The sequence below is a fragment of the Impatiens glandulifera genome, chromosome 1 (genome assembly GCF_907164915.1).
Source record: "Impatiens glandulifera chromosome 1, dImpGla2.1, whole genome shotgun sequence".
NCBI classification, from domain to species: Eukaryota; Viridiplantae; Streptophyta; class Magnoliopsida; order Ericales; family Balsaminaceae; genus Impatiens; species Impatiens glandulifera.
Window position 1 is genome coordinate 110,331,929 of NC_061862.1, and position 13,075 is coordinate 110,345,003.

Genomic DNA, 13,075 nt, shown 5'->3' on the forward strand with positions numbered 1-13,075 from the left:
CAGTGTGAGTGATTTGAATTTTTTTTGTTAGACAAAATGAATCTGATTGATTCATTTAAATTTAAATTTATAAGTTAATGGAGATATAAAATATGAATAATTAATTATGAAACTACGTTAATAGAATTAAAAGTTTAATTTCTTTTTTTTAATTATATATATATATATATTTAATAAATAAATAATTAGATATATATTAATAATTAGATATTAAATATATATGAGAATCTAATTAAAAAATAATTCGTAATATATTAAAATAAAAATAAATTAATATGATTTAATTATTTGTGAATTCATATTTATTAAATTGTTCTTTAATATTTTTTAATTTAAATTAAAATATTTTTTTATTTATTTTCATATTTATTAGATATACTAGTATTTTAACTTTTTTTCTTAATTTAATTTTTTAAAATAAATTTTATATATATATATATATATATATATATATATATATATATATCAATAATTCTATTTGTATTAATTATTTTATAATATATAATTATATATAAAATTTTATAAATATTTTAATATAAATATCTAAATAATTTATTGAAATTTATTAATTTTTATATATTCTCTGTATATATCTATTATTTATATAATTATTATTTTTATTTATTATATTATTTTTATTTTTTATTCAATATAATTATTAAATATATATATATATATATACATAAAATTATAAATTAAACTCAACGTTCACAAGTGCTCCAGTGGTTAAATGATTAACATTTCAAACTTGATATTAGGGTTCAATTTAAAGTGTCCGGATTGTCGAGATCTGTGGTTAATTTAAATATATATGTGAGAGTAATGGATACTTGGGTCGGATTGAGTTGACCTGCCCATGAACTTAAAACGGTTAAAATAAAATTAAAAATGTTATATGTGTATTTCGAACTTGTAACATAACAAAACAAGTAGAACCTTTTAACCAACTAGACTAATAATATTTTATATTTTAAAATTAACCCCAAACTATATGAACGTGAGACATTTTAATAATATAAATTCAACTTTTTAACTAACTAATATATATATATATATATATATATATATATATATATAATGATGCTAAATTTTTAAAGTGTTCGGATTGCCGAGAGCTGTGATTAATTTGAATATATATGTGAAAGTAAATGAATACTTGGGTTGGATTGGGTTGACCCGCCCATAAACTTAAAATGGTTAAAAATAAAATTAAAAATATTATATGTGTTTCGAACTTGCAACATAACAAAAAAGTACAACCTTTAACCAACTAGGCTAATAATAATTTATATTTTAAAATTAACACCAAATTATATGAACGTGGAACATTTTAATAATATAAGTTCAACTTTTTAACTAACTAATTTATATATATATATATATATATATATATATATATATATATATATATATATATATATATATATATATATATATATATATATATATATATAATGATGCTAAATTTTTAAAGTGTCCGGATTGCCGAGAGTTGTGATTAATTTGGATATATATGTGAGAGTAAAAGGATACTTGAGTCAGATTATGGTTTGACCCGCCCATAAACTTAAAACGGTTAAAAATAAAATTAAAAATGCTCTATGTGTGTTTCGAACTTGCAACATAACAAAACAAGTACAACCCTTAACCAACTAGGCTAATAACACTTTATATTTTAAAATCAATACCAATATATGAACGCGAAACATTTTAACATTATAAGTTCAACTTTTTAACTAAGTAATATATATATATATATATATATATATATATATATATATATATATATATATATATATATATATATATATATATATATAATGATGCTTAATTTTTAAAGTGTCCAGATTGTCGGGTCGATAGTTGTGGTTAATTTGGTTATATATGTGAGAGTAAATGGATACTTGAGTCGGATTATGGGTTGACCCGCCCATAAACTAAAAACGGTTAAAAATAAAATTAAAAATGCTATATGTGTGTTTTGAACTTGCAACATAATAAAACAAGTATAACCTTTAACCAACTAGGCTAATAACACTTTATATTTTAAAATCAATACCAAATTATATGAACGCGAAACATTTTAACAACATAAGTTCAACTTTTTAACTAACTAATCTATCTATCTATATATATATATAATGATGCTTAATTTTTAAAGTGTCCAGATTGTCGGGTCGATAGTTGTGGTTAATTTGGTTATATATGTGAGAGTAAATGGATACTTGGGTCGGATTGTGGGTTGACCCGCCCATAAAATTAAAACGGTTAAAAATAAAATTAAAAATGCTATATGTATGTTTCGAACTTGCAACCTAACAAAACAAGTACTACCCTTTAACCAAGTGTGATTGAGATGTGGTTTGTCGAGGGATAATAGATCGGTATCAATTGAAAGTGGTTAAAAAATATGAATTAAATATTTGATTGACCAAAGTGCGAGGTCACAATGTTAAATATTAAAATATATGAATCAAATATTTGATTGACCAAAGTGAAAGTTTAAGATAAGGAGATTAGAGGTTCATTCGAAAAAAATATCTAATGAGATATGTGAGAAGATAAGTTGTTTTACCGAAGTGAATAAAATGTGGAATGAAAGAAATTTATTTTTTATTGTAATATATTATTAGTAATTTATTAAAAAATTTAAACATTGAATACATATTATTATTATTTTTTATTAAATTTATTTTATTTATAATTTTATCCGTGCTGAATCACACGATAATCTTCTTAGTTTAAGAGAATGGTGGTGTGAATTTGATGGTAGTGTTAATAATGAGAATTTCAATTAGATGGATTGAGGGAATGGTGGTGTAAATTTGAGGATAAAAAAAATGATGATTCGAATGTCATTAATAATTAAATCTTTTAATACATCATTTTATGCATATTTTAGTATTAATTTGATAAATGTGTATAATTTATACATTAAAAGATTTGACGAGAAAATGATAAACACATTCTTAATGAAGTAAAATAGATGTTTACTAATTTTAAATTTTGACATTTTAACTTGTATTTTAACTTGTCTAATAGAACAAATATAAATTTAATGTCACTATTTTTTAATGTTCATTTTGCTATTATGTTTTGTCTTTTCTTTTTGTTATCATTTTTGTAGGTTAATTTTAAATAGTTAATTAGAATATTAAAAATTAATATTATAAATTCATTCAAAATAAAATAAAATATTTATTTATATACTATAATTATTCAATTATGTGATTTTTTTTCTATTTTATTATCAATTTTACCATATAATATTTGTTAATATAATTGAATAGTTATTAAATATTTTTTTAAACATGATCTTGATTATTAATTTTAAATTAAAAATATATTTTTTAAATTATAATATAACATTAATTTATTTGATTAATTTTCAAGGTGACTATGCTAATTTTATTAATTATTATTATTATAATTTTTCTATACTTTAATTATATTATAAATATTATTGTTTATTATATATATATATTTATTTTATTACAATATTAATCATATTTAAATTAAATAAAAATATAATTTACTTTTAATATTTTAATTATAATTATAATTATTTTTTATATTTTAATTAAAATTATAGTTATTAAATATAATAATTATAATATTAAATAATAATACAATTTATAATAATAAATAAATTAAGATAATAATAATAATAATAATAATAATATAAAAAAATTAAATTATATTTTCACTTTAATTAATTAAAAATATAAAATTATCATTTTATTCTTATAACACATTCTTATATTTTTATATAATATATTAAAAACACAAAATTATTATAACTTAAAAATGTAATGTCTTATCACTTAGATGTAATGTCTTTGAGCTCTAACATTTTAATTGTAATGCTTATAACTTAGATGTAATTTCTTCGAAGTCTAACATTTTAAACTGAAACTGATTTTTACCTTTTAGTTGAGTCATTGTCAGAGACCTCTTCTTAGATTTATTGGCTACGTTCAAATTCTTGACTTTGTTCGGACTCTTTTTAACTGTGTTTGGACTCTTTCGTGCTTGCTTCTTGACTTCGTTATTCTTCGATACATCAAAAACCACGATTTATTTATTTGAATCCTAAACATTACAGAATGTCACAAGTTAAATAAACTTACTCAAGTAGTTTAGAAGAATGTATACTTCTTACAATTTAAAGATTGAAAAGCAGAATTTGAAATGCGACTGGAAGATGCTACGGTTTAGGGTTATTGGAAGATAGACAAACGATGACGACGAAAAGCGAACGAACTGAGTAGACGACTGGAAATACGGATGTCTGGACGATAGACGAACGATGACAAACGATGTCGACAATAAACGAGTGAATGATGGCGATGATGGCTAGTGTACTGATTCTCCGGACGCATACGATAATTTTGGGGATTATGTGGGTTTTAAGTATTCTGGATTATGGGGTTATAGGAATACGAAGCGTCATGACACGCTCCGATATTTCGATATGAAATAGATTTAAAACAAATTTTTATTTTTATTTTTGTGTACACATTAGCATGCCACAGGGAGCCTTAGTCGATCTCCATATCATTATTCTAACTATATATATATATACATTTCTTATAATTCAAATCAAAGAATAATAACCTTTGCAACTAGGGGGGTAAATGAGCCGAGCCGCTCGTGAGCCGCTCGTGAGCCGCTCGTGAGCCGCTCGGTCGAAGCTTGATTCGAGTTCGGTCAAAATCGAATTCGAGCCGAGCTCATTTAAGATTCGAGCCGAATTCGAGCTTAGATAAGACTCGCTTGATGGCTAGTCGAACTTTTTCGAGCATAATCATATAATTTTTTTATTATATTTTATGTTTTAATCAAATTTTGAAACACCCATAAGACTATTTATAAGTTTATTGTTTATGATACCAATACCAAAATTATTAATACGTAAAAAGTATGAGATTTCCAATACTTTGGTATATCAAGATTTACTAGAATAATATTATAAATTAAAAATATATATATTATATAATACTTATAAGGAAATAAATATATTAATTTATATTTTTTAATATAAGAAATTAATATATAAATATATTTAAATTCGAGCTATCGAGCCGAACTCGAGCATATGGTTATATGATCGAGCCGAGTTCGAGCTTAATATTAAAAGCTCGATCGAGCTCGAGCTCGAGCCGAACCAATAAAAAACGAGTCGAGCCGAACTCGAGTCAGGGCTAATTCAAGCTCGGCTCGACTACACCTGTTTGCAACTAAAAAAAATTGTTTGTATCAAATAAAATATTAATTTAATGTACATTTAAAAAAAATAAAAAAATATTATATTTATTTGTATATATTATTGAGGTTCCCTTGCAGTTTCTCGAGTGAATTTTCTACCCTCTTTCCTCTCTCTCTCTCTCTCTCTCTCTCACACACAATGCGGCTTTAATTTGAAAATCTTCTCCGACTTTCGACTTGGGAGCCAGCGGACACCAAATTCCCTGTGGCTGTGTACTGGATTGAATCTTCCGCCGGCAGCAAATCGGAAGCCACCTGTAAGACTTCTCGCTTCCTTCCCGTGGATTATTGACTCTGGTATAGTTTCAACTATCCTCTCTCTATCTCTTTAGATCCCTCTCCTCTTCGTCATCAATGATTAGCATACTTATTTTTGTTTCTTATTGACTCCTTCCTTCCTTCCTTGTTTTGATGAAGTTGTGTATCATCAAAATTCACAAACATACTGGATTCATATCGGTGTTCTAGATCCGTCTTCTAAGCGTCATTTCTGCTATTAACTGTATGATCAGTATCATTTGGATGTTGGCATCTGTTACCGTTTCTTTGATTTCGTATTCAACGTGCATTTATTTGTTTTATAGTTCAATTTGGGAAAACACGGTCTATATCTTTATTGATGGTAGAGCGGTTTGTTACCAAACTGCTATACATGGTTTCTATGAGTGGCTGATCGATGAGTTTGTGTTTTGCTAGTTTCCTACAGATGTTGGCCATTCCTTGTTCGTAAGGAATTAGTAACTCACACAAGGAAATCAAATTGAATACCAGTGAAAACTTATGATATCTTCCTAAAACATGAAAGTTAACAATGTAGGATTCATTATGATATGATTGAGAAGCCTCATTTGGGGAGGATAAGAATGATAAGAAGTAATAATAGCTTAGGGACAAGATTTCTGAAGCTGATTTAGAGATAGTAGTGGAATAAGGTTCAGATTCAATGGAGGAAGTTTTAGATATGATGATTTTTGTCCAATTTGATTTTTCAGATTGGGAATGCTTGGGTTGTTTTGGAGTTGAGTCGGTGTGACTATAATCTTCATTCTTAGAAGGTTATAAAAGTTATATTGCGTGTCGTTGAAGTTTTCCCTTCCGACTTTCCCTTTTATTTTTCTCGTTGGCTTTATTGAAAGAAGTCTTCTTCGCGACAGGTCTAAATTCCCGTCAACTTTATTTATTAAAGACTTTAACAGTTTAAAACAAGACTTGTGTTATCTTATGTTCTTAGTATTTCCTGCTTGTTCGAATATTGACATCATGGCGACAGTGACCGTATTGTCCTCTGACCTCTGTGAATGCTTCAGTTCCATAGTTTGTATGTGCTCAGACATGTGTTCAATGCTACATGTATAGGTATCATGTGAGATGCATCTTGGGAGATGGGTACTTTGATTTTGTTTCTCCCTATGCTTGAAATAGTAATATCCAGGTAGATTTGGCGGTCTTGATTAATCCTTAGATACCTATAAAGCTCTTGTTTTAATGGATCTTTAGATACCTATAAAGCTCTAGGAACATGATTCTCATCTCAAACATATTTCCAGTGAGCAATACTCATATATAGATGCCCACTTAAAGACATTAATTTTTTTTGGCAATCTGTACATTAATGCAGCATGTGTTACCATTTCTGACCCAATTACATAAATCTTATGCCATTTCTGTTATGGTATATATGCCTGATTTAGATATCTACAACTAGTTGTTTTGTTCTAGTAATATGTTCATTTACCCACCCTGAGTAGTTCAGATGGCAAGAGGCTTGGACTAAAGGGTATACCATCCTTAGGTATCAGCTGAACACCTAGATTGAAATGAGCGTTCATAGTGGTGGGTTGTTGTGTTTACCCCCTTGTCATAAAAAAATATAAAATGTATAGATGCACTCATGAACCAGACAAGTTTGTACATTTCATATGCACATTTTTAGATTCTATTATAGTCTTTGTGAGAGCAGTTTGCACAAGATGCTAATCTTCAGTAACAATTGCAAGATGTTATAAAGTCATAACAGAGATCAGTAGTAGAAGTGATGCACCTGCAGCTTCCAAATAAGCGTACCAAGTTCTCTGCCTTTGCTATTTGATCTCTCCGCAGAGATTTTATGTCAAATTCTAATCTGCATTCATTTATGAACTTCTAAAGGGTGGATAAAGTTTTAGTTTCCATGCTTAATCATAGTGATAAATTCAAGCTTTAATCTGTATTTAATTTATTGATTTTGTATTTTTATGTAGAAATGGCTACAAGAACAACCTATCTTGAAGAGATCCGGAGTAAACCTGAAATGATGAACCCCCGGGATGAAGATTTGACAGAAGTGGCTCAACAAGTTGAGGAAAATGCAGTGAAACCAGTGAATGTTTCCAGCAGTGTTCATGAACTTTTAGAATGCCCTGTGTGCTCAAGTGCCATGTATCCTCCCATCCATCAGGTTTATTTTCTTAAAAATCTGGCTGCATGCATGCATATCCAACTTGTTATATAATAAATTGTCACTAAATTACAATTTGAAAAAAATATTTAACAGTAATTCTTAAGATATTTGTTTGATTTCATTTTCTTTCTTATTTATTTAAGTGGAATTCAAACTACAAATATATGCACTTGTTTTAATTCCATAAGAATTCAAATGACTAAGAAGTTGAGGTCTCATCTTCAATTCCCATTAAGAATACGTTCATTGAAGTGAAGTGAGTGGTCATCATGGCGGGATGTTGTGCTAAGCTACCCCATGAAGAAAAACCCTAGTCTAAAAAAAAGAAAAATTAAATTCCTTATTTTAAGTCCTTGAACAAACAACATTGGAATCGCTCCCTCCAATTCCAATATCAAATCCCAATTCAACTCATCCAAATTAATTGTCACTCCGATGGGTTTGTGATATCGAACAATATTAGGGTCAAGGGCCAATCACATTACCACACATGGCGCTCAAATTAATAGTATTAGTTTATTATATTTATTTTAATGAGTTGGTTAGGATAATTATCATCATTATTATAATTATCCATTAGTTAGGATTACCCTATTATATATATGAGGAGGCTTATGTTATTCTTTTGATTATTGAATGAAATTATGAAAGGTACTAGGACTTCTCATCTCGTCTTCACTTTGTTTCTCGTAACTTTCTTGGATTGTTTACACCCTAGAGTTTGAACTCTAACATTGGTATCGGAGATTCCACCCTCGCGCCTATGCCTTTGCTACCTTTCTAGTTCTGTTTATGTTTACTATAGAAAAAAAAAAAGATAGAAAAATATGAGAAGTCTAAAATATGTCATAGTTTCATTCAATAGTCAAAACAATAACTATATATAATTGGGTGATCCTAACTAGTTAAAATAAATGAAAAATATAATAAACTAATACTATTACAATTGACGGCCATCAATTGTCGTGTGATTGTCCTTTCAGTACCCTAATCTCTCAATTTGCTTTATTTGAAGATGAGGTTGGACACTAGTAGTAACAATACTAAGCATGCTTGTTTGATGTGAGTTATTTAAGATTATTTTCAAATAACCCACTATCTAATCTACTATAAAATCATGAATCAAAATACCAAATTACCCTCACTTTATTTTTTATAATATTAAATAATAAGGTCATTTTATCCAAATAATTATGTTATTCAAATAATCCCATATCAATAAGGCCTTTGCGGATGAAAATGAGTATACGTGTATTGTTAGAAACCAAATGGTCATAGTGTTCGTTCTGTTTGCAAAGTATCTAACCATTTCTTTATCTGTCTGTGCTTTGTCGGTTGTTGCAGTGTTCAAATGGTCATACTCTTTGTTCAGCTTGCAAGCCCAGGGTGCATAACAGGTGCCCCACTTGCAGACACGAGTTAGGAAACATAAGATGCCTTGCTTTGGAAAAAATTGCTGCATCGCTTGAGCTTCCATGTAAATACCAGAGTTTTGGTTGTGTGGGAATCTTCCCTTACTACAACAAGTTGAAACATGAATCCCAATGTGTGTTCAAACCCTATAACTGCCCTTATGCTGGATCTGAGTGCACTGTGACTGGCGATATTCCTGATCTGGTGGCCCATTTGAAAGACGATCACAAGGTTGATATGCATAGTGGAAGCGCTTTCAACCATCGCTATGTCAAGTCAAATCCACATGAAGTTGAGAATGCTACTTGGATGCTTACGGTAACCTTCCTTTTTCTAAATCTTCATTTCGTATTTGAATTTTGTGTTCTCATTAAGAGCCTTAAATGAAGCTTATGATCCAGTTAAAAATACAATCCATATGGAAACACTTATTCTATCTGTTTTTTTTTTCTGAATCGAGACAGATTCAATTTTTGTTTCTTTATTTGAAAATGAATCCAGATGCAAAAACATGATACAAAGACAATAACAACAAGCCTTGTTCCATTTGGGTTATTTCAATTATCCCCAATTAACTGACCATCCTTCAATCAAATCAATAATATATCATCAACCAAAATACCTTCTTTTAAAAAAATATATTTTTATTATATATTTATACCATTTTAAGTCTTTTAGCCCAACTTTCATAACCCCAAACAAACAATTATTAGTGTTCTCATTTTTACCAAAAAGAAAGTGTAACAATCACTCGGAAACTTGGAATCATAATCCAACCACAATTTTATTGGTCAAATGAAATTGTATACATTTTTACCAAACAATTTTTTTTTAATCTCTTACAGAAAAAGAATTGACGATTTCTCAATGCCAATACTTTCCAAATGAGTTCCATGTTTAATCTTTTTTATGAACTGTATTATGGTTGAACAAGGTATAGAATTGAGCCAACCTATTAGAATAATGTCAAAGTTCATATGGGAAGAATATTTTGATTAGTATAAGATTGTTTCGCCTCATTCTGTATAATGATTATGGAATTTATCAGATCTTGTTCATATATTTGGCTGCGTCACTTAACACATTACCAACAAAAGGCGGTTTATTCATTAACAAATATTTTTTCACAGGTTTTCAGTTGCTTCGGACAATATTTCTGTTTACATTTCGAAGCTTTTCAGCATGGTTCAGCTCCTTTATACATCGCGTTTCTAAGATTTATGGGCGACGATAACGAGGCAAAGAATTACAGCTACAGTCTTGAAGTTGGAGGAAACGGTAGGAAAGTGACTTGGCAAGGTGTGCCTAGAAGTATTCGCGACAGCCATAGAAAAGTTCGCGACAGTTTTGATGGTCTCATTATTCAACGTAGTATGGCTCTTTTCTTCTCTGGGGGAGATCATAAAGAGTTGAAGCTCAGGGTTACTGGTAAAATCTGGAAAGAGCAGTGACGGTTTAAATCGGTTTGAATATATTTTTGTTCTTTTTTTTTTCAAATATTTATTCATCGTTTCGATGTAGAGTATAGTATGGGTGGTTGAAGATTGAACGGTTACTTGTGCAATGATGAACACAAAATATATTACATGTGCTAGATATGATGGATAGATTATGTTATATATAATTTATGTTGGAAGTTGGTCGATTGAAGAATATTGACCATGGATTTATTTTATTACAGTGGCTGAATATTTTATTTGATTGCATAAATATTCTCTTTAAGTTGACTGATTTCATATACAATTAGCTTGATGAGTATTTGATTAGATTACTTTTGGTATTATATTTGTTAATAATCAAATTTATATTGATTTGAAAAATAATCTGATTTTATTTCATGTTGGGTTTGGGGTTTTAAAATTTTTCTTAAAGTTTGTTGTTTTTAATTTTTGTTTTTGTTTTTGTTTTTGTTTTTGTTTTTAAGGATATACTTTTTTTATCCATTAAAAAAAACGTTAAGTGTAAATGTATTATTAGGACTCATTTAATTATATTATATTCATAATTGTGGAAGTTTTATGGCAGTTTTAAAGGAGGATAGAAACTTAAATTGGAAGTAATTTCTTATGGAAATCATACCGTTAGTCGAGATCAGTTTATTTTAACGTTTTTTTTTTTCAAACTTACAATTATCTTTATCCGATAATATAACTGATTCTTTAACATTAAATGTTAAAACACACGGTTATAATTATGTTCTCGGATCGAAAGTAATGTGTTATAAAATATATTATAAACCCTTATTTACTTTAAATTCCTAATGTAAGAGAGTTGATAAATCAAACAATGAGACAATCTTAATACAGACAAATTTTAATAAATCAAACATTATTAAAAGAAGACATATTAAATGGGAAAAAATATCATTTTTAGACAACTGGAAAATAGAACAAGCTGTCCTTGTACAACCACATGTTCAAAATTATAATAATATATTAGATATTTCTCAGAATAATGAAGGAAATGTCGAAATCAGATTTGATACAAGTCTAAAATTATGTCCTTCACAAAAACACAACTCTTTTAGATCATATATCTTACCATTCGACTATAAAGTTGAGTACCCTTCAAGGGAATCCACCTCTCAAATAAGAGAAACAACATTTTCGGAAGATTAAACTCCGATTACAAAAAACTTTATATTAATAGACAAAATATTGTTAAAGAAAATAACACCACACCTAAACCCTAAACGAATTAGAACCGATAATGTTGGAAATTGACTTTTCTATCTAATGAATTATACACCGATAATAGATTCCCCAGCCAGAAAAATTATTTCAAAAATATTTAAAGATTCGGGTTATACCCAATTCAGAAAATGGTTTTTTGAAACTTCTATATTTCAGAAATACAACAATTTAATTTTTTTTTTATGAATTCTACAAAGAAAAAAAAAACCGCTTTAATTCCCTTTACCTTATAGTTTATATGCATTTATGTAAAAAATTATATAGTTGTTATTGAAATAAATTATAGGTTAGAAATAGGAAAAACCTATATAGGTACATGACTGCCTCAACAAACTTTTCATATGGAAAAAAATGGAAAAATTATAAATTTTGCTGCATACAAAAAATTAATTGAAAATGGTACACTGCCAGTAACCTGTAAACATATTAATAACATGTTTGAACATCAAAATTACACAAATTTATTCCTAAATATTCCAGGAGAACAATTACAATCTATCGAGAATAAGATAGAAAAAATAATAAGATCAATAAATAAAATCAAACCAGGCGTATCGAAAATAATCCGGAAAGAAAAAGAAACTTCCCCAAGCTTCCAACCTCCTCCAATAATATCTGATTTTAAACTAAGGCCAATGCAATAAGTAAAAAAAATTATTGAAGAAAAATTTAGCAAACTAAGCATAAAGATTCTAGATAAAGAATTACAATTTGATTTGAGTGAAACATCAGATCAAAAAGAAATATTTAAAGACCAGAATAATAAAATTAATAAATGGGTTGATAAACCCATACAAAACAAATTCATTTTATAGCAGACCAATCCCAATGTATGTCTTGAATGAAGATTACACAAATACAATTGATATTAGTTATTCAGGTAACAAGATATATGAATGGAATATTGATGGTTATTCATACAAACAAATTTATAATACGGTACATAGAATATTAATGTACTCGACAATTTGTAAAATTCTGATAAAACTATAGCTACAATAATTGTTGTTGGGTTAAAAGGACAACTAAAGGGTTGGTGGGATAATTATTTTTCCCAAGAGGATAGAGATTCAATCCTTAACATTATAAAACAAGAAAATAATAGTTTTGTTGAACATACAATTTATACACTAGTAATTAATATTATTGAACACTTCACAAGAATGTTCAGTGCTAATAATGATACCATAAGAACATTATTACAAAATTTAAGGTGTAAAATACTTTCAGATTTTAGATGGTTAACCTTTCTTAGTAGAGT

At 28.0% G+C, this 13,075-nt stretch overlaps 1 protein-coding gene across 2 annotated transcripts; it reads left to right on the forward strand.

Moving 5' to 3' along the window:
- Window positions 1–5,380: 5,380 nt before the first annotated feature.
- Window positions 5,381–10,762, forward strand: LOC124919557 (E3 ubiquitin-protein ligase DIS1-like). Of its 2 annotated transcripts, none has more exons than XM_047459819.1 (4): window positions 5,381–5,565; window positions 7,509–7,705; window positions 9,053–9,439; window positions 10,252–10,762. In XM_047459819.1, the coding sequence occupies exons 2-4, from the start codon at window positions 7,511–7,513 to the stop codon at window positions 10,570–10,572; spliced, it is 903 nt and encodes a 300-aa protein (XP_047315775.1). In that variant the 5' UTR covers window positions 5,381–5,565; window positions 7,509–7,510; the 3' UTR covers window positions 10,573–10,762. The 2 variants fall into 2 exon arrangements, with proteins under 2 accessions (XP_047315775.1, XP_047315776.1); XM_047459820.1 differs by having other exon boundaries at window positions 5,381–5,525.
- The last annotated feature ends 2,313 nt before the right edge of the window (window positions 10,763–13,075 follow it).